Source organism: Thalassophryne amazonica, chromosome 12 (assembly GCF_902500255.1).
Source record: "Thalassophryne amazonica chromosome 12, fThaAma1.1, whole genome shotgun sequence".
NCBI classification, from domain to species: domain Eukaryota; kingdom Metazoa; phylum Chordata; class Actinopteri; order Batrachoidiformes; family Batrachoididae; genus Thalassophryne; species Thalassophryne amazonica.
The window spans coordinates 101,543,198-101,566,030 of NC_047114.1; the positions used below are offsets into that span (position 1 = coordinate 101,543,198).

The following is a 22,833-nucleotide window of genomic DNA, read 5'->3' on the forward strand; positions in this document are numbered from 1 at the left end:
AGTACTGCTGGCTCATGCACACGTGGCCAGAATGTGAATGTAAAGGGGACAGAAAAACTCCAAGCACAGAGGGAGTGTCGCTTACACCCCGTCACACCATAACAATTTATCCAGCATATGCTGACAGCCCTGTTTCCACCAAATGGTCCGGGTCGGTACTGCACTGTATGGTACAGGTCGGAACAGTTAAGTCTGGCTTGGTTTGCGTTTCCACTGCCAGCAGAACCCATTTATCTGGCAGGTGGAACATGTAAATATTGACAAGCACATCGTCGAGCGTGCGTACGTTGTCGAGCAGCCCCGCCCCCTCCACACAGAGGCCAGAGTAATTTAACAATGACAATTTAGTAATGACAGTATGTCTACGAGTAATTAATGAAGCAGAGTCAGTGAACCTTTAAATTAAGCAAATTACACAATAATTTATCATTCCATTTTTCATTTCACACATTTTTCCCCACACTATGTTCATTTATTAGTCACTTCCACATCTCACACAAAACATGCCATTAATCTTATTTTTATCAGTATCTGATAGTTTTAATAGTAATTAATGTGTAATTGTTGCTGTATAATGTAGAAACAGAAATAAACAATATTTAATGAACCATACTGATAATTATTTCTGTTGTGTATCATTAAAGTGTCTGTGGCGCCCTCTGCAGGATAGGTTTAAAACTGTGGGTCTGCTCGTACCGCCATCAGCTCCAGGTGATTCTCGCTCTCGGAGATCTCCAGGACCCAGCCCGTCCTGCCAGGGACGCTTACGGGGGGGCAGGGAGGCCATGTCCATGCTCTGCAGGGAGGAGGGGCGCTCGCGTCCAGCGCCCGACGACCCTTCATGCATTTCCTGACTGTCCCGATAAGTGTCGTGACCTGAGAGCACGGAAACGTCACAGCATTTGAATGCAGCACAAAATCCAGAATCCTGATGAGCTGCTCTTTAATTTGATGTTTTCCCGAGTGAAAAAGTGCTACGACTTCTGTGTGAAAATTGACTGCAGCTGTTACAGCAGTTTAACATCTGGACAATGTAACAGAAACACACGTTATTCTTTCAAATCATGGACAAAATCGCTGCCTAATCAATTCTGCAAGTCATGCTCGCAGCTAAAAACGAACCTTAAAAACATGACCAATTCTTGTTAGTTTAACAAATAAATCATGTCCAAAGTTAGCGTTGCAGACCGTTGCGACAAGCTAATACAACCCCTGGCAAAATATGGAATCACCGGCCTCAGAGGATGTTTATTCAGTTGTTTAATTTTGTAGAAAAAAGCAGATCACAGACATGAAACAAAACTAAAGTCATTTCAAATGGCAACTTTCTGGCTTTAAGAAACACTATAAGAAATCAGGAAAAATAATTGTGGCAGTCAGTAAGTTACTTTTTTAGACCAAGCAGAGGGAAAAAAATATGAACTCACTCAATTCTGAGAAAAAAAATTATGGAATCACCCTGTAAATTTTCATCATCAAAACTAACACCTGCATCAAATCAGATCTGCTCGTTAGTCTGCATCTAAAAAGGAGTGATCACACCTTGGAGAGCTGTTGCACCAAGTGGACTGACATGAATCATGGCTCCAACACGAGAGATGTCAGTTGAACCAAAGGAGAGGATTATCAAACTCTTAAAAGAGGGTAAATCATCACGCAATGTTGCAAAAGATGTTGGTTGTTCACAGTCAGTTGTGTCTAAACTCTGGACCAAATACAAACAACATGGGAAGGTTGTTAAAGGCAAACATACTGGTAGACCAAGGAAGACATCAAAGAATCAAGACAGAAAACTTAAAGCAATATGTCTCAAAAATCGAAAAATGCACAACAAAACAAATGAGGAACGAATGGGAGGAAACTGGAGTCAACGTCTGTGACCGAACTGTAAGAAACCTCCTAAAGGAAATGGGATTTACATACAGAAAAGCTAAACGAAAGCCATCATTAACACCTAAACAGAAAAAAACAAGGTTACAATGGGCTAAGGAAAAGCAATCGTGGACTGTGGATGACTGGATGAAAGTCATATTCAGTGATGAATCTCGAATCTGCATTGGGCAAGGTGATGATGCTGGAACTTTTGTTTGGTGCCGTTCCAATGAGATTTATAAAGATGACTGCCTGAAGAGAACATGTACATTTCCACAGTCATTGATGATATGGGGCTGCATGTCAGGTAAAGGCACTGGGGAGATGGCGGTCATTACATCATCAATAAATGCACAAGTTTATGTTGATATTTTGGACACTTTTCTTATCCCATCAGTTGAAAGGATGTTTGGGGATGATGAAATCATTTTTCAAGATGATAATGCATCTTGCCATAGAGCAAAAACTGTGAAAACATTCCTTGCAAAAAGACACATAGGGTCAATGTCATGGCCTGCAAATAGTCCAGATCTTAATCCAATTGAAAATCTTTGGTGGAAGTTGAAGAAAATGGTCCATGACAAGGCTCCAACCTGCAAAGCTGATCTGGCAACAGCAATCAGAGAAAGTTGGAGCCAGATTGATGAAGAGTACTGTTTGTCACTCATTAAGTCCATGCCTCAGAGACTGCAAGCTGTTAGAAAAGCCAGAGGTGGTGCAACAAAATACTAGTGATGTGTTGGAGCGTTCTTTTGTTTTTCATGATTCCATCATTTATTCCTCAGAATTGAGTGATTCCATATTTTTTCCCTCTGTTTGGTCTAAAAAAGTAACTGTTACTGACTGCCACAATTTTTTTTCTGATTTCTTATAGTGTTTCTTAAAGCCAGAAAGTTGCCATTTGAAATGACTTTAGTTTTGTGTCATGTCTGTGATCTGCTTTTTTTCTACAAAATTAAACAACTGAATGAACATCCTTCCATCATTTTTGCCAGGGGTTGTATTAGCATCACAGACAAGCAGATCAAGCTGTCATGATGCAACACAAAGTAAAGGCGTCACCTCCAGCCCTGGGGGGGCAGCCTCCTCGAGGAAGAGGTCTTCCTCTGCCTCCATGTTCCCATCCCCGACCCATTTCATCATGGCCATCAAAACCTTCTTCCTGACCGCCATACTTGTCAGTGTAGCCCCGCCCTGCAGGTTGGCCAGGACCACCCCCTCTGTACCTGTAACAGCAGAGCGACTTTAAACACAAACTCCACCAGCTTCTTCCTGGTCCCTGGGTTTGTTGTTCCCATTGATGATTAAAGTCTTCAACCTGAATTATGAGAAGTTTACCACTACCAGTAGCACCAACATGAGACTTCACATTTCAGCTTACCGATCATCTCGCCGTCCTCGAAACTCTCCTCCTTCTCGGGGGAACCTTTCCTCAGGGGCCCAGTTCCCTCCATTCCCTCCTCTGTGGCTCCCTCCCCTGTGGCCTCCTTGGTAGCCCTGGCCTGGCCTCCAACCCTCTTCTCTGCTGTGGAAGTCTTGACCTCCATCAAAATCCTGGGGTCCACCTCGACCTTGATGATCATCACCCCAGTAAGGACCTGAACCCTGGTCAGGACCTCCTGGACCCTGGCGGTCTGGAGGTCCCACGTGGTGGTTTGGTGGTGGTCCCCGAGATTCTGCTTCGACAAGAGAATATGAAGCAGCAGTGAGATGATAAAATGACAGACTCAGACGAGGTGTTTTCAACCTCAAATCCCTGTATTAAGTGAGAAGTGCGGCCACCTAGTTCTTTATAACATTAATGTAGTTCCTGTAAGAGAGAGAACTCAGCAACATTCTGAGGAGTACATGAGACGTACAGCTGGATATCATCTGCATTACAATGTTATGAGACGTCTTCAAAGGTACTGAAGAAGTGCCCAAGTGAAACAAATAGAAAGCAAAGGGAAGTCCCAGAAGAAAACCTTGGAGCACACCACAGGCCAGAATGGCAGATTAAGACCCAAGAGTGCCCCAGGACTGATGACTGGGTTGGGCCCAAGACTGAAAAAAAAACTACAACAGCCTTATACTGTAACATTTACAGGTTGCTCTGTAAAGGTAATTAAGTATTTTGCTGTATTTTTACAGAAATATTCTGGCAACCACAGCTGCCTTTTTCTTTAATACAGAGAAACAACAGATTTTTATTTATTTATTCATTTGTAGGACACTGACACAAAGGGGTTGGATTTATCATCTTAATTAGTTGATGGTATATTGTGGGTATAACATGAAAGGTGAAGGTCTAGTGGTTAACGTGCTAGGCTTGAGACCTGAGGATCCTCACTTCAAATCCCAGCCTGACCGGAAAAATCACTAAGGGCCCTTGAGCAAGGTCTTTAATCCCCTAGGTGCTCCTGGTGTGTAGTGAGCACCTTGTATGGCAGCACGCTGACATCGGGGTGAATGTGAGGCATCATTGTAAAGCGCTTTGAGCATCTGATGCAGATGGAAAAGCGCTATATGAATGCAGTGCATTTACTGGACTGACCACCATGTCTAATACAGATCCAAACAACCCGTGATCTTTCAAGGTCACAGGTTATTTAGAAATGTGATATATTGCACCTCAGGATCACAAGCCATCTGGGAAATATAATCCCTACAGCGTGTCCTGGGTTTTCCGCTGGGCCTCCTCCCAGCTGCTCGAGGCTGGAAAGCTTCCCGAGGGAGACAATCAGGGGCCATCCTCACCAGATGGCGGACCACTAGCTCCCTTCGATGCAAAGAAGGAGCAGCTATACTCCCTCCAGGATAGTTAAGTGTCTCATCCTGTACCAGAGGGTGTCCCAGATACATGCATTTGTTTCCTCTAGATTGGACTATTCCAATGTTCTATTTTCTGGTTTACCACAGTCCAGCATTTGGGCTCTCCAACTGGTTCAAAATGCAACTGTCAGACTTTTGACACGAAGCAGAAAGTTTGACCACATTACACCCATTTTGGCGTCTCTTCACTGGCTTCCTGTCCCAGTGAGATCAGATTTTAAGGTTCTGTTACTAGCCTATAAAATTGTTCACTGACTGACACCTCCCTACTTGGCAGATCTATGTACCGGCCCGGGCTATGCGCTCGCAGGGCGCAGGATTGCTTTATGTCCCCAGGGTGAATATAAAGTCTGCGGTACATAGAGCTTTGTCCTATCATGCCCTGGTCCTGTGAATGATCTCCCTGTTTTAGTGAGGCAGTCAGACTCTGTAGAGACCTTTAAGTCGTTGTCTGAAGATGTATTTGTTTTCTATTTTATATGATTAATATATTGTTTAATATGCTTTTATTCTTTGATTTTATTTTTTTCAACTTTTTATCATGCTCTTTGTTTTTTTTGATTTGTTTTGTTTTTTATTGTTGAGCTGTTTTATGTGTTGTGATTTGGTGCTCTGTAAGTTTAATAAATTGAAATTGGTTGTCCCAGATACCCGACAGAAGAACCTCATTTCCGCCGCCTGTACCCACGACTCTATTCTTTCAGTCATTATGCAAAGTTCATGACCACAGGTGAGGACAGAAGCATAACTCTTGTGGTAAAGTGAGAGTTTCCTCTTCTGACTCCTCACCATGACAGTCCAGAACAGCGTCGGTAAAACCTCAGGCGCCCCGATCCATCTGTCAATCTCACACTCCAACTTCCCCCCTCATGAACAAGACCTCCAGATATTTTCTGGATCATAGTTTTGAATTCTTTCTCTTTCATGAAGATTTTCATGATAATGAACATTTTTCTCCCCCCCAGTGATTTTATTTTTCTGTTCACTGAGTTTGTCGGCCCGTTCCTTCCATGTCAGCAGTGTGTTCCGTCCTCTGGTTGGTTTCTTCTGTCTGTCAGTCAGTCATTTTTCTGTTTGACCTTTGGTTCCTCTTCCATTCCTTGTGTGTCCTGTGACCTTCCTGTTTTTTTTTTTTTTTTTTTTTTTATTGTTCCTGTTCATAATCTCACTCGCTGAACCTCCAGGTGATGCCTCATTTCCACTTTAGTAATGATGCTGCTATTCGTTGACTGCGGCCAGCAGGGGTCGCTGTGCATACAGTAATCAGTAAACCTCACACCGCAGCGCCAAAAGACGCTCTGGCCACAAATGCCAGCATCCGTGGGTTTTGGCCTCCCGTGCCACAGGTTGTAAGTTCGCGTCCTGAGTGGAGCAACAGAGGAGACGACAACAATCACCACGCTGAGGTAAAATCATCTCCACCTAGTCCATGTTTTTATTATTGGTGGTGTGCACAAACTCTACAAGATGAAAATTAAAACTAAGCTAATCCAAAAACTCTCATCAAAATCAAAACTTTATTCACCTTTTTTCAAAACTCTGGAATTATTCACTTTGCTAAAAGGCACCTCAGCAATTTTCATGTATGACTGGGGAAGTGAACTTATGACCCACTGCAGTATTCTGGAGCTGTCTTACCTTTGCTGTTGGACCCTGCTGCCCCATCCCGTGCATCATCGGTCCTGAGTTCTGAGCCTGCAAAGACCAAACAACACTCTCAGAACCGGTCCTGCTGACACCTTCAGAGTACTGCTGCTGTGTTCTGGAAGAACCAGAACTCATTTTACCAAAATGAACAGAGTTTAATTTGACATCAACTCACCTGATGTGGCATATATGGCCCCCTGCATGTTTCCCGGGGGCCCCTGCATGTTTCCACGTGGTCCTTGAATGTTACCTGGAGGGCCCTGCATATTTCCCGGGGGCCCCTGTATGTTAACTGGGGGCCCCTGCATGTTTCCATGTGGTCCTTGAATATTACCTGGAGGGCCCTGCATATTTCCTGAAGAGCCATGTAACCCTGCAGGGGGCCCCTGCATATTGTTCATTCCATAATTGTTGGGCATGTTGCCATGTGTCCTGGGTTGGGGCCCCATGGCCCCCCCCTGCATTGGACCCTTGGGCCCCATCACATGTCCTTGTGGTGGTATCATGCCACCCTGAGGTGGAGGCCCTTGAGGGTCTCGTGGACCCATTCCTCGAGGTGGAGGGCCCATCATCGCTCCAGGGGGCCCCGGAATCCCTCTGGGTCCAGGGTCCCAGGCCATGAGGGTCTCTGTGGGCCCATGTTTCTGGGGGTCCAGGATGTCTCTGCATGCCTTGGGGTCCTTGCATCTCTGGAGGGGCCATTACACCTTGAGGGGCACCCTGGTGAATCTGGGGACCAGAGGGTGCTCCCAGCTGTCCTTGAGGCATGAAAGGAGGCTGCATGCCCCCGGGGCCCATGGTGGAACCCATGTTGTTGGGCATGTGCTGAGGAGGCATGTTTGGGTTGAACCCCTGCTGTCCAGCAGCCAAGGAGCCCCCAGGGCCACCCCTGGCCTCCTGAGCTGGGGAAAGAAGACCCAGGACCTTGTCCCTGTGGAGGGCCCATGTTGGCGTCAGGATTCATGTGATTCATCCTGTCCATCTTCATTTGCTGCAAAAACACAACAGAAGACTTTGTGAGCTTTAAAAGTGATAAAGTCTAACTGATGGCTTTCAAATCTCCATGAAATGGTTCTTTTCAGTTTATAAAGGAGCATGATGACATAAAGGCGTTTACACACCTGCACCAGTTCACTTTAAGACTTATAGGTTTGTTATGAGGAATTTAATAAGTCTGAAATAACTGCAGGATGCTAACTGCTAACACAGTGCATGCTGGGAGATCTCATGTGGACAGTGGGAGCTGATCACCTCCAGCAGCATGGGGTTGGTTGTACTGCAGTGTTGCCATCTCCTGCTCCAGCTCAGCCTGACTCTTCTTCTTCCCGTCCATTTTCGACTCCATTATCTTCCGCTCTTTCGAATCACCAGCAGGGGGCATCATTGGAACCTTATTCTCCGCCCAGGCCTGCAGACCAAAAATTTCACACGTTAAACTAGATTCTGTCTCACACCCTGGTCACGGGGGAACCAGTTCCCGGTGTCTCGTGGGGCTGAGTACCTGCTGGAACTGTGCTGGGATTGGTTTAGCGTATGGAACTTTCTTCTGTGGGACCTTCTTGGTGTCTTTGCCCATGACTTCATCCATGCCCCAGTCCAGACCAGGGATGGACATCTCCATCTCAGGAGTTGCATCTTTACCTGCAGACAACAGTTTAAGCTGAGCAACACCGTGGACAAGTTGCAGAGAGACCTCCAAAGCAGGTTTCAAACAGATCAGAAGGACGTGTCAGTCAACAGGAGCTACAAAGAAAAATCTTTGGACTGGAACGCAGAGGGGACACTGATAGTCAAAAAGAAGACAGAAGTCTGGGTTCAGGGGTCATGGTGGGCGGTCCATGTTCTCAGGTCTCAGGTCAGACTCACTGTTCTGCTCCTGTTCCATGGCTGCCTTCAGCTGGTCCGGGATGCCCATGCCAGGGATGGAGGCCATGCTGTTTGGTTCCACATCATCTAAACAGACATACAGGTGGCCAACTGTCACTGTCAATGACGCTCTGATCAAAGAACCAAAGTACCACTCAGATAAAACCGTTTCCCTCCGCACCGTATTTCCACACCATCCTCAGACATTCCAGGCAGAAGGTTCAGGTTGTAGCGGTCCCTCATCTTATCACCGGGACGATTCCTCGTCCAGAATTTACTGAAAAAGACGTTCAATTGTTACTTTTGCCATGTGGTTCTTGGTTGATGCGGCTCAGATTGTGGTCCGGTACCTGGTGTGGTCGTTGGAACCCGAGCACAGGATGTGACCTAGCGGGTGCCAGGCCAGACTCCAGATCATCCCCTCATGAGCCATCTCCATCCCGCCCACCTCCTTCTCCACACTGACAACCAAACAACACACCGTTACACCTGCACAAAGGGGCGGAGCCAGGTGACAGACAGCCTCCCCTGAATGTGTTCATAGGTAAATGGGTGGAGCCACAAAGTTCTTCTCGCATGAGGTTACAGTGACAGTAACCGTGTTGAACTAAGTCTGACCTTTGAACCCTGGTCAGGCTGAAGGTGTCTCTGTGTGTGTCAGTCTGTGTGTGTGTGTTTGTGTGTGTGTGTTAGTCTCTGTGTGTCAGTCTGTGTGTGTGTGTTTGTGTGTGTGTGTTAGTCTCTGTGTGTCAGTCTGTGTGTGTGTGTTAGTCTCTGTGTGTCAGTCTGTGTGTGTGTGTTTGTGTGTGTGTGTCAGTCTCTGTGTGTCAGTCTGTGTGTGTGTGTGTACCCTGTGTGCCAGAACAGGAGGGAACCATCTGAGCCGCCGCTGGCAAACAGGCCTTCGTGGACAGGATGCCAGGCCACAGCTGAGGACACACAAACATACAGCAATAAATAAGCGCGCACACACACACACACACACACACACACACACACACACACACACACACACACACACACGACGGACGCATGGTCATGTGACCCTGATGCTGACCTGTGGCTTCTTTCTTGTGACCTCTGAACACCTGAAGCTCCTCCTTGAGGTTCCGGATATCGAACAGCTTGCACAGGTGGTCACGTGACGCTGTCAGCAGCCAGTTACCGTTCAGGTTCCACTTCACCTCCATCACTGTGTTTTTGTGGGCGTGGCTAAGTAAGAGGAAGCCCAGGTGTGACAGCTTTCAGACGAGACCAAGAACAAACACACGAAACAACAACCAGCATCGAAGAAGTGATCAGCTGAAATCACAGTGTAGCCAGACTCTGTTCCGGTCTTTGGATCCCAGAAATTGATTGGCTGCTGGCTGTCCTTACTGCAGAAACCACCAACCTTTTGTAGGATGCAATCAACACACTTTCCGTCCGCTCCGTGACTACACACAACACACACACACACACAAGCTGTTGGAGTTCAGATTGCAGAAGAAATTTGACCGCAACACCCCCAATTCTGGCTTCCTGTCCGTGTGAGGTCAGATTTAAGGTTTTGTTATGTAGCGTCTCCCTGTCTGACTGATCCAGTTAAACCTTACGTACCGGACCATGCTCTGCGCTCTCAGGATTATACTTTTTATATAGAATTATTTACTAGTACAACATATCTAAAATGCTAAATTGCATATATAAACATATAGTATTCACATAAGAGTCTGAAAATCCATTATATGATTATGTGTTCTTTCTGGTATGAAAGGGGCCATAATCAGTTGGCTATTTTACATAATATATAGTAGTCTTATTAGGACAACACTGTTTAATTTATATAAGAAGACATGATGCTTGCCATATATAACCGTACTGCTTTTTTTTCCCATATGGATTAGTAAGGTTAGACCTACTTGTGTGAGTGCCTTGAGGCAACTCTGTTGTGATTTGATGCTATGTAAATGAAAAAAGTAAGAATGGTGGACAAAGGTCAGTTTCAGTTTGTACAGGGGTCAAAGTTACAGTTGCTCCAATTTCAGTAAAAAATGATTGCAAATTATTGGTTCATGGAACCATTTTGACTGTGCAGAATGCTTGGTCTACAAAGTAAAGGTCAAACAAGGTCAATGTTCATTGGATTCTATGACGTGATAGATACCCTGTAACATGAATTAAGCATGACACAAACTGTTACTTTTTTAAAATCCTGTTAACTAATAATTTGCATAATTTTTTTTTTTTTTTTTACCAAAAGTGGAGCAACTTTAACTTTGACCCTGTACAAACTGAAACTGACCTTTGTCACCATTCTTGCTGTTTTTACCCCATAACTCCGTAACATTCAGTCAGATTGTCCAAATATACCTTTTTGGAATCTTATGATCAGACAAATAATGTGATGTAGTTTTCAATTTGATTGGAGCATTTTTATTTTGACCCCTGTTCTTCAATTGACCCCTACATGGCTGCTTACTGAAAATTCAAGTGGCCAATCAGTTTTTTTCCCCAAAGATAATGTCTAAGGAGTATCTGTACCGACTTTGATGCTTGTATCACCATTTGCAGGATTTTGCTCTAAACATTCTCTTAGCTGCTGCACTATGTGTAGTCAGAGGTTTTGGGAGGTGTACTTCAGGCTCGGAGGGGGCTCGCAACAACACAGAGCGCTCTGTGCGGCTATGGAGCGGCATACATTGGACTTTACTCTTGTGAAGCACCTTAGGGTGACTTGCGTTGTGATTTGGTGCTCTATAAATAAGTTGAACTGATTGAGGGTCCCAGACTCAGGGTAAAACTGGATCAGACTGCAGATCTCTGCAGATCAGTACGATCACCTGAGTGGAGTGGGTGGTTTCAAAGAAAACCTGCATCCCCTCTTAACCCTTTCTGGAACTAGTTGAATACCCCCACTGTAGACTGTCAACATAGATTACATTCATCAGTTACCATGGTAACATGATATGGTTCTGGTGACTTGTCTTCAGTAGAATTCTGCACAACACAAACCCCAGCGCATGAACGTGCTGAACGCACCTCTGAGGATCCGCTCCTCGTGACAACGTAGGAAGTCCCAGATCCGAACAGTTCCATCGTCAGAACAGGTGGGCGAACTTATTATCTGTCGGAGAAAAAACTGCAGAAGATGACAATCACTTAGTTCCATATCAATGCATCTGTCAATCACACTGATCAGGTCATTGTTTAATACCCCCCCACCCCTAGGACCCTCCCAGACGCATACAGAGCCAAGTGATCTACAGAGGACACAATCTGCTCAGCCCTTGCACCCAGCCCTCACCCCATTCTGGACAAGAAGGACTCATATGAGAATGCTGTTCATAGACTTCAGTTCAGCGTTCAACACCATAACACCTCAACAGCCTCATCTGCAAAATGGACAAACTGGGGCTCAGCACCTCCCTTTGCAACTGGCTGTGGACTTCCTCACCAGAGGCCACAAGCAGTCCGTGTTGGCAACAACACCTCAAGCAGCATTGTATTGACCACAGGGGCTCCCCAAGGCTGTGTGCTCAGTCCACTGCCTCTCACATTACTGACACATGACTGCACAACAACCACAGCACAAACCACCTAGTGAAGACTGCGGATGCAACCTCTGGTGGGGCTCATTACCACGGGAGATGAGACTCACGTGGTGCAGAAGAAACAACAACCTCCTGCTGAATGTCAGCAAGACCAAGGAGATTGTTGCTGACTTCCGGAAAGGTCACACCCAACACTGCCGCTGACCATCGAGGGTGCTGCTGTGAAGAGAGTGAGCAGCACCAAATTCCTGGGGGTGCACATCAGTGAGGACCTGTCCCGGACCACCAACACTGCATCACTGGCAAAGAAGGCCCAGCGGCGTCTCTACTTCCTGCGCAAACTCAAGCAGGCAAGTGCTCCACCAACCATCATGAGCACTTTCTACTGTGGCACCAATGAGAGCATCCTCTCCTGCTGCATCACTGTGTGGGATGGAAGCTGCACTGACTACAACAGGAAGCCCTGCAGCGCATAGTGAATGCAACTGGAAGGATCATTGGTGCCTCACTCCCCTTTATGCAAGACATATACACCACCTCATCACACCACAATTGTGGGCGATGCAAGCCGCCCCACACACAGCCTGTTTAGCACTCTGGCCTCCGGGAAGAGGTACAGGAGCCTCCGGTCCCGCACCACCAGACTCACAAAGAGCTTCATTCACCAGGCTGTGAGATTATTGAACTCTCTCCCCCCAGCTCCACCCAGGCCTTCAAGAAGCTAAAAAAAAAACAAAAAAAACCCTTGACACTCACTCAGCCAGCTTCTTGCACAAAAGAGAAAACACTCAAGACTCTTTGCACTACACCACTTTCACACTAGGACTAAACAGAAAATATTCTGTTGCTGCCATGACCAAATGTCCTGCACTGTTTCACTTTATCACCATCACACCACTTGCACAGTGTCTTAACAAAAATCTTCCACTGCTACAATACTGGTTTGCACTACTGCAGTCTCACTTTCTACGATTACCTCAGACACAACACTGCAAATACCTGTTCTTGTACTCCTATTGCCTACTGAGTCTGTACTCTGTTTGTTACTGAGCCTGTGTAGTCTTATTGAGCCTATTAGTCTTACTTACTTATTTAGCTTTTTTTACATTCTTGCTTGTGGACTTTACTGTTTCTTACTGTCAGAATGTCTTGTCCTGTCATCACTGAGGGAAGGTGAGAAACGCATATTTCGATTCCTTTGTATGTCCACTACATGTGAAGAATTGACAATAAAGCCGACTTTGACTTTTTATCGTCACGTTTAATACACTGAGTCTACATATGAACGGCAACATTGGCTAGTTTCTACATTTAAACTGAACTAACACCAGCTCCCTGAGGTCAAGTTGTTCTGGGAACATCTTTCAGTGTTTCTGTGTGCTGGTTCTGTCTCATTGCCTTCTTGGCATTAAGTTTTTTTTTTTTTTAAATAGGTCTGCACCCTGATCTTTTTCACTTGGTATTTCAGAAAATTTAACCTTTCTGGGTCCCTGATGTTTGAGTTTTTGAGTCCTGTGGTCTCCGTTCGGATACTGGGATTAGTACCAAGGACTAGTCCAGGATCTGAATGGAGTGTTGAATGCTGATTCATTTGGTCTATCAAATGTTTCTAAGTAAGACAGTGCTGTTGTTCTGTTTGGTAATTTATGTGATATTTGCAAGATCGTGGGCAAAGTGTTTGTTACTTTTTCATCTGCCAAGGACATAATGAAATCATTCATGTTATTCATTTACTTATCTGTCTGTCTGTCAAGCAGAATTACATCAAAACTACTGCAAGAATTTTGACAGAATGTTCACCACAGACAGACATTAGGGCATGGAAGACTACACTGGATTCTGCAGGTGATCTGGTGTTGCAGACCGAACGGTTCCCCCCCCAAAAATCGGTCCGCCCTGCCTTCACTGCACATGTGGTATAAACCCACAGACTGTCACGTCGTTTCTGCTTCAAACTGACTTTAGAATAAACAAAGAGGTTTTACTTTGTCATCTGATGGTTAATAATCCCATAATCCATCTGATGGGTAATAATCACATTTATTATATGGTACGTGATTTTGCCAACTTCTGATTGGCCCGTTCGCCACTTTCTGAGCTGTACCACATGGCAAGTTGACCGCTGGTGGAGCCGAGTACACCTCGCGTGCAGCATAGTGCTAGCAAATCGAGCGACGCCTTCTATCAATAACGACCAATTGGATAACGCGATACAACGCCTACTTTGGCCCGCTTCGAGTTGCGTCATGCATCGTCATGACGACGCCGTGTACACAATGCAGTAAAAACTAAGGGCACAGAAAAAAAAAAACGTTGTTGGCTGCAGCAGCTCCTCGGTCTTCTCTCACAAATGTGTTTAAATACAGTCCATAAAAGGTCCTGCTCACAGACTGACTGACAGAAACAGGACATGTCCACATCAAATATCGGTTCGTTCGCATCTCGCGGTCAAAGTAGGAAAGATAAACTATAACAGAACTGAGAGCTTAGACCTGCAGCTCAGCACAAATATAAACTAGACAATAAGTCAGAGTGCACAGTCTGTCTGCAGCCAAACTGCACTCTGATTCCTCTGTGCAGAGAACCTGCAGGCTGCATTCTCACCTTCTCTCTGCCTCCTGCTGCACCATCGTCATGACACCACAGGAAGCTCGAGGCAGCCCCGGTGTGAAAGGGGCTTCAGAGATTGTGCTCATGAAGTATTTTGGACCTGTTGCTGCAGTATGAAAGTAATAATAAAGAGCTGAAACTTGAGATTGATTTTTCAATTTTATTATGTTTGACAAACTCCCAATTTTCTTGTTTACCATATAATAAAACAGTTAGGATGGGGTTCACTGAGGCCTCGGTGAACCCCATCCTGACCAGGTCCACATAATCACGGGTACACCGAAATTAAAAGCCTATAACTGTATATAATCCATTGCTCTGGTTTATTGATGCAGTTGTTGCTGAAATCAGAAAACATCATGTGAAGAAACAAAATACTGTCAGGACTCAGGATCACTTTATGACAAAACCCTGGATCATCAATGGACGAAGACGCACACACAGTGTGACACGCGCACAGATGCGCACGCACGCACACAGTGTGACACGCGCACACAGTGTGACGCGCACACAGTGTGACACGCGCGCACAGTGTGACGCGCACACAGTGTGACACGCGCGCACACACGCACACAGTGTGACACGCACACACAGTGTGACACGCGCGCGCACACGCACACAGTGTGACACGCACACACAGTGTGACACGCGCGCGCACACGCACACAGTGTGACACGTGCGCACACACGCACACAGTGTGACACGTGCGCACACACGCACACAGTGTGACACGTGCGCACAGACAGTGTGACACACACAGACGCACACAGTGTGACACGTGCGCACAGACAGTGTGACACGCGCACACACGCACACAGTGTGACACGTGCGCACAGACAGTGTGACACACACAGACGCACACAGTGTGACACACACAGACGCACACACCACAGTGTGACACGGTGCACAGACGCGTGCGCACACAGACAGTGTGACTAGCGCACACAATGTGCGACACGTGCAGAGATGTGCACACAGTATGACACATGCACACAGAGACACACACCACACAGTGTGACTAGCGCACAGATGCGTGCGCCCACGCACAGTGTGACACGCACACACAGAGACGCACGCATGCAGTGTGAAAAGCGCAGACACGTACAGTGTGACTAGCACACAAGGAAACACACAGACACACAGAGTGTGACTAGCGCACAGACGCGCGCACGCAGACACACACACGCACAGTGTGACAAGCACACACACACAGTGTGACTAGCGCACAGACGCGTACACAGTGTGACACGTGCACAGACGCGTGCACACAGTGTGACACGTGCACAGACGCACACAGTGTGACAAACACACACGCACACAGTGTGACAAACACACACACACACAAATGTGCACTTTCAAAGAAGACTCGTCTTATGGTTTGGAAGTGGTTAATGGGGCGGGGCCACAACAATCAAAGGACTTTTAGTTTTTTGAAGTGGTGTCTGTGACGGCGGTTCGATTCCTCAACAGGTTAAAGTAACATGTCACCGGCTGTGTTCCAGCACCAACAGCCACAGGAAATGATCGGCTCTAAAACTAATGTTTTCAAACCGAGGACTTTGTTCTTTTTCCATGTCAACAAAATCTCAGTGACCTCTGACTTGTATCATGTTACCATGATGATGTCATGTTTACTTTTGTGTGCTTCAAAATAAAAATTCAGTCTGTAAGATTGATTTACAGTAGTGTTCAGAATAATAGTAGTGTGGCATTCAGTCAGTGAGTTTGTGAGTTTTGTGGAACAAACAGGTGTGAATCAGGTGTCCCCCTATTTAAGGATGAAGCCAGCACCTGTTTGAACATGCTTTTCTCTTTGAAAGCCTGAGGAAAATGGGACGTCAAGACATTATTAAGAAGAACAGTGTAGTTTGATTAAAAAGTGATTGGAGAGGGGAAAACGTATACACAGGTGCAAAACATTATAGGCTGTTCATCTACAATGATCTCCAATGCTTTAAAATGGACAAAAAAAAAACAAAACAAAACAAAAAAACAAAGAAAACGGAAAACAACCATCAAAATGGATAGAAGAATAACCAGAATGGCAAAGGCTCACCCATTGATCAGCTCCAGGATGATCAAAGACAGTCTGGAGTTACCTGTAAGTGCTGTGACAGTTAGAAGACACCTGTGTGAAGCTAATTTATTTGCAAGAATCCCCCGCAAAGTCCCTCTGTTAAATAAAAGACGTGCAGAAGAGGTTACAGTTTGCCAAAGAACACATCAACTGGCCTAAAGAGAAATGGAGGAATATTTTGTGTACTGATGAGAGTAAAATTGTTCTTTTTGGGTCCAAGGGCCGCAGACCAATTTGTGAGACGACCCCCAAACTCTGAATTCAAGCCACAGTTCACAGTGGACAGTGAAGCATGGTGGTTGCAAGCATCATGATATGGGCATGTTTCTCCTACTATGGTGTTGGGCCTATATATCGCATACCAGGTATCATGGATCAGTTTGGATATGTCAAAATACTTGAAGAGGTCATGTTGCCTTATGCTGAAGAGGACATGCCCTTGAAATGGGTGTTTCAACAAGACAATGACCCCAAGCACACTAGTAAACCAGCAAAATCTTGGTTCCAAACCAACAAAATTAATGCCTCGCAGATGTGAAGAAATCATGAAAAACTGTGGGTTATACAACTAAATACTAGTTTAGTGATTCACAGGATTGATAAAAAGCAGTTTGAAATAATAGCTTTGAGTTTGTAGCGTCAACAGCAGATGCTACTATTATTGTGAACACCCCCTTTTCCACTTTTTTTTTTTTTACTACTAGCCCAATTTCATAGCCTTAAGAGTGTGCATATCATGAATGCTTGGTCTTCTTGGATTTGTGAGAATCTACTGAATCTACTGGTACCTTGTTTCCCATGTAACACAATAAGAAATATACTCAAAACCTGGATTAATCTTTTTAGTCACATAGCACTACTATTATTCTGAACACTACTGTATTTATTGGTTCCAGCTCAGATTTCCTTCCATTTGTATTGCACAATTTGACCAGTTTCTTTTGCACTTAGAAAACACTGATAATGTCCAGCTTTTCAGTCGGACTTTGTCAGAACACAGTCATACAGGAAGTGATGGTGACACTCCGCTTATTATCGTCCTCTGTTCCTTCTCTCTCCAGGTGTTTCGTTTAAAGCGTCGAGCTCAAAGTTCACTTGTTTTGTTTTTCATCCCTTTTGCGCTCTTGGTTCGCAGGCTATTCAGTGATAAAGTTCATTCATCCACTTTTCCTCAACGATTTATGACTTTTTTTTTTTTTTATTATTTTTTTTCCCTTCGTTCCTCGTCGTATGCCGTGTGACCGGGCCATTTCCAAACTGAAGGAGGTGAAACTGATGGTGTCCTTGCACTGAACAGCCTGCAGGTGGAGTCATTTAGCAGTTAGCGTAAGCTGCACAGATGAAAAAGTTAAAAAAAATGGGGGGGGGGGGGGGGGTGAGAGTTGCCAGCAGAAGCATCTTTATTAAATTTCAGTCCAGTGAGATTACAGAACTTTAAAAATAGTGTGAGATCTGAAACCCTTCCAGAAGAAGAAAAAAAAAAACCCACAAGAATAAAGACTATTTTTCAGGCTGGTGACTTTAAAAATCTGCTGTGAATAATTCACATGAAGCATTTTGAAGAAATGAACTTCAGGACATTTGCCGTCATTTTCTCTTTCATCAAAGTGCTGTAAATAATTTAAAACAGACACCAGGGTAGTTTTAAATCTGTTCACACTGAAACCAGTTTGTGAAGATCAATGGAAAAGAATAAGTTTGTTCTTTTCCAAACAGTTTTCTTTGATTATTGTGCAGCTGGACGCCGTCCTGTCAACAGCAACAAAACAATCCGTATTTCAGAAATGGTCTCACTGTCTCTTCGCCTCAGTGTGTCAGTGTTATTTTAGAGATGTGTGGATGGGCCGGCTGTCTGCCTGCATAGTTGCCATCCAGAACCCACGGTGTCAGCGCATGCTCCCAGACGTACGTATCCATCACCGCTCGTGATGTCTTCAAAGTCAAACCCCATAAACCAGCAAATAATAAAAGACAAAAGTTTATCAGAAATTTTTGTGCGCCTGTTGCTTTAAGTAGAAAGGAGCTGCTGCTGGCCACGCCCCCTCTCCACAGGAAGCTGAACTTTTTCTACATGTGGGACTTTGAGGATGTTTAACAAATAAATCTGTCTGTTCCGGTGTCATTATTACTTTGACCAGCCAGCGGATGAGGACACGTCAGACTTGTTCCCGCCCATCATGTCCAAACTGTTGGTGAGAGGACAATCCAACCTGAACTGGGCTGAGGGTGGACACCGGTATCGCCAACTCAACAGTCACCCCTAAAAATCGGTCTCACCCTGCCTTCACTGTGCATGCGTCATTTCTGAGCATCAGCCGCGGTTCACAGATTATCACCTTGTTTCTGCTTCAAACTGCCTCCAGTCATCATCTGTCTCAGCCACAGATATCTGAAGCTTTTGTACAACAATCATTTCTACATAAATTCAGCATTATTTCAGAATAAAAGATGGAGGAAGCGATCACAGCGGCGCAGCAGCAGCCCAGCAGACGTCTGATGTGCTGCTGCAGAGTCATTTCAGTGCATCAGGAGCTAAACGGAGGTGATTATCACCTCGTTTCTGCTTAAAACGGACTTCAGAAGGATTTAAGAGGTTTTAGTTTGTCATAGTTCTTCTGCTGAACAGATTCTATTTCACCCACTAACCGTCACTGCTCTTTTCTAAAGCAGCATCATATTATAGAAAGACTTTTTCACGAATATTTGGTGATTTTGATGTCCAGGGACACACTCTGGATGGTTTTGTTGATGACTCTTTTCTCACCCCAATACCCCTCAGTTTAGTTGTTCTGCTTAATGTGTGGATTTGTGTATTTAAGGAACAATTTTTTACAAGATTTATCTTTTGTTCCTTGTTCATGGAAATTTTTGTTCATGAATGAATAAAGTAAATATTTGTATTTTCACCTTTATTTTTGCCTTTAACCAAAATTGAAATCACAACCTACATGTTCGTTTGATCAGATTACTAACCACAAGAGCTGTAATCAGTTTCATAATTTTGGCTTCCCTCATCCAAACAGACCTGATTCAAGCTGGAATCCTAAAGAGACCCAGTAGTATTGGTTCACATGCCACTTATTTATGCAGAAAAGTTACATTAACTAAAATTAACTTTTTGTGGCTCGTCACTTAAAATGAGTCCAGAACTATATTAAAACGTAGGCCCAAATACTGATTTAAACATTTTAGTTTTTGAAATTATTATTATTATTAGCAGTAGGAGCACAATGCAGGGCACAGCAACCCCCCCCCCCCCCCCAAACACCCTCTTTCTGTCTGGATGTGCCCCTGGTTTGCTGTCTCTAAGTAGGAACAATCAAGAATTTGTGCACATACCGTAGTGTTCAGAATAATAGTAGTACTATGTGACTAAAAAGATTAATCCAGGTTTTGAGTATATTTCTTATTGTTACATGGGAAAAAAGGTACCAGTAGATTCAGTAGATTCTCACAAATCCAACAAGACCAAGCATTCATGATATGCACACTCTTAAGGCTATGAAATTGGGCTATTAGTAAAAAAAAAAAAAGTAGAAAAGGGGGTGTTCACAATAATAGTAGTGTGGCATTCAGTCAGTGAGTTCGTCGATTTTGTGGAACAAACAGGTGTGAATCAGGTGTCCCCTATTTAAGGATGAAGCCAGCACCTGTTGAACATGCTTTTCTCTTTGAAAGCCTGAGGAAAATGGGACGTTCAAGACATTGTTTAGAAGAACAGTGTAGTTTGATTAAAAAGTTGATTGGAGAGGGGAAAACTTATACGCAGGTGCAAAAAATTATAGGCTGTTCATCTACAATGATCTCCAATGCTTTAAAATGGACAAGAAAAAAAAAAAAAAAAAAACGGAGACGTGTGGAAGAAAACAGAAAACAACCATCAAAATGGATAGAAGAATAACCAGAATGGCAAAGGCTCACCCATTGATCAGCTCCAGGATGATCAAAGACAGTCTGGAGTTACCTGTAAGTGCTGTGACAGTTAGAAGACGCCTGTGTGAAGCTAATTTATTTGCAAGAATCCCCCGCAAAGTCCCTCTGTTAAATAAAAGACGTGCAGAAGAGGTTATAATTTGCCAAAGAACACGTCAACTGGCCTAAAGAGAAATGGAGGAATATTTTGTGGACTGATGAGAGTAAAATTGTTCTTTTTGGGTCCAAGGGCCGCAGACAGTTTGTGAGACGACCCCCAAACTCTGAATTCAAGCCACAGTTCACAGTGAAGACAGTGAAGCATGGTGGTGCAAGCATCATGATATGGGCATGTTTCTCCTACTATGGTGTTGGGCCTATATATCACATACCAGGTATCATGGATCAGTTTGGATATGTCAAAATACTTGAAGAGGTCATGTTGCCTTATGCTGAAGAGGACATGCCCTTGAAATGGGTGTTTCAACAAGACAATGACCCCAAACACACTAGTAAACCAGCAAAATCTTGGTTCCAAACCAACAAAATTAATGCCTCGCAGATGTGAAGAAATCATGAAAAACTGTGGTTATACAACTAAATACTAGTTTAGTGATTCACAGGATTGATAAAAAAAAAAAAAAGCAGTTTGAACATAATAGTTTTGAGGGTGTAGTGTCAACAGCATCTGCTGTTGACGCTGTGAGAAATACTGTGAGAAATCTTGGAGTCATTTTTGATCAGGATATGTCCTTCAATGCGCATATTAAGCAAATATGTAGGACTGCTTTTTTGCATTTGCGCAATATCTCTAAAATTAGAAAAGGTCTTGTCTCAGAGTGATGCTGAAAAACTAATTCATGCATTTATTTCCTCTAGGCTGGACTATTGTAATTCATTATTATCAGGTTGTCCTAAAAGTTCCCTGAAAAGCCTTCAGTTAATTCAAAATGCTGCAGCTAGAGTACTGACGGGGACTAGAAGGAGAGAGCATATCTCACCCATATTGGCCTCTCTTCATTGGCTTCCTGTTAATTCTAGAATAGAATTTAAAATTATTCTTCTTACTTATAAGGTTTTGAATAATCAGGTCCCATCTTATCTTAGCGACATCATAGTACCATATCACCCCAATAGAGCGCTTCGCTCTCAGACTGCAGGCTTACTTGTAGTTCCTAGGGTTTGTAAGAGTAGAATGGGAGGCAGAGCCTTCAGCTTTCAGGCTCCTCTCCTGTGGAACCAGCTCCCAATTCAGATCAGGGAGACAGACACCCTCTCTACTTTTAAGATTAAGCTTAAAACTTTCCTTTATAGTTAGGGCTGGATCAGGTGACCCTGAACCATCCCTTAGTTATGCTGCTATAGACTTAGACTGCTGGGGGGTTCCCGTGAATGTTTCTCTTTTTGCTCTGTATGCACCACTCTGCATTTAATCATTAGTGATTGATCTCTGCTTCCCTCCACAGCATGTCTTTTTCCTGATTCTCTCCCTCAGCCCCAACCAGTCCCAGCAGAAGACTGCCCCTCCCTGAGCCTGGTTCTGCTGGCGGTTTCTTCCTGTTAAAAGGGAGTTTTTGTTGCCAAGTGCTTGCTCACAAGGGGTCGTTTTGACCGTTGGGGTTTTTCTGTAATTATTGTATAGCTTTGCCTTACAACACAACCCTTGGCAATAATTATGGAATCACCGGCCTCGGAGGATGTTCATTCAGGTGTTTAATTTTGTAGAAAAAAAAGCAGATCACAGACATGACACAAAACTAAAGTCATTTCAAATGGCAACTTTCTGGCTTTAAGAAACACTATAAGAAATCAGGAAAAAAAAAATTGTGGCAGTCAGTAACGGTTACTTTTTTAGACCAAGCAGAGGGAAAAAAAAAATATGGAATCACTCAATTCTGAGGAATAAATTATGGAATCACCCTGTAAATTTTCATCCCCAAAACTAACACCTGCATCAAATCAGATCTGCTTGTTAGTCTGCATCTAAAAAGGAGTGATCACACCTTGGAGAGCTGTTGCACCAAGTGGACTGACATGAATCATGGCTCCAACATGAGAGATGTCAATTGAAACAAAGGAGAGGATTATCAAACTCTTAAAAGAGGGTAAATCATCACACAATGTTGCAAAAGACGTTGGTTGTTCACAGTCAGCTGTGTCTAAACTCTGGACCAAATACAAACAACATGGGAAGGATGTTAAAGGCAAACATACTGGTAGACCAAAGAAGACATCAAAGCGTCAAGACAGAAAACTTAAAGCAACATGTCTCAAAAATCGAAAATGCACAACAAAATAAATGAGGAACGAATGGGAGGAAACTGGAGTCAACGTCTGTGACCGAACTGTAAGAAACCGCCTAAAGGAAATGGGATTTACATACAAAAAAGCTAAACAAAAGCCATCATTAACACCTAAACAGAAAAAAACAAGGTTACAATGGGCTAAGGAAAAGCAATCGTGGACTGTGGATGACTGGATGAAAGTCATATTCAGTGATGAATC

The 22,833-nt window shown here is 44.2% G+C and overlaps 1 protein-coding gene across 1 annotated transcript in view; it reads right to left on the minus strand.

Moving 5' to 3' along the window:
• Positions 1 to 22,833, minus strand: part of wdr33 (WD repeat domain 33) — a 74,499-nt gene that overhangs the window by 1,596 nt on the left and 50,070 nt on the right. Inside the window, 20 exon segments of the mRNA XM_034183914.1 lie at positions 697 to 876; positions 2,935 to 3,098; positions 3,254 to 3,545; positions 6,315 to 6,378; positions 6,506 to 6,524; positions 6,526 to 6,935; positions 6,937 to 7,242; positions 7,244 to 7,321; positions 7,582 to 7,602; positions 7,604 to 7,738; positions 7,832 to 7,971; positions 8,197 to 8,287; positions 8,383 to 8,473; positions 8,547 to 8,657; positions 9,047 to 9,125; positions 9,254 to 9,408; positions 9,509 to 9,525; positions 9,527 to 9,633; positions 11,218 to 11,287; positions 11,289 to 11,316. Of these exon segments, the coding sequence (XP_034039805.1) occupies positions 697 to 876; positions 2,935 to 3,098; positions 3,254 to 3,545; positions 6,315 to 6,378; positions 6,506 to 6,524; positions 6,526 to 6,935; positions 6,937 to 7,242; positions 7,244 to 7,321; positions 7,582 to 7,602; positions 7,604 to 7,738; positions 7,832 to 7,971; positions 8,197 to 8,287; positions 8,383 to 8,473; positions 8,547 to 8,657; positions 9,047 to 9,125; positions 9,254 to 9,408; positions 9,509 to 9,525; positions 9,527 to 9,633; positions 11,218 to 11,287; positions 11,289 to 11,316 (2,558 nt within the window).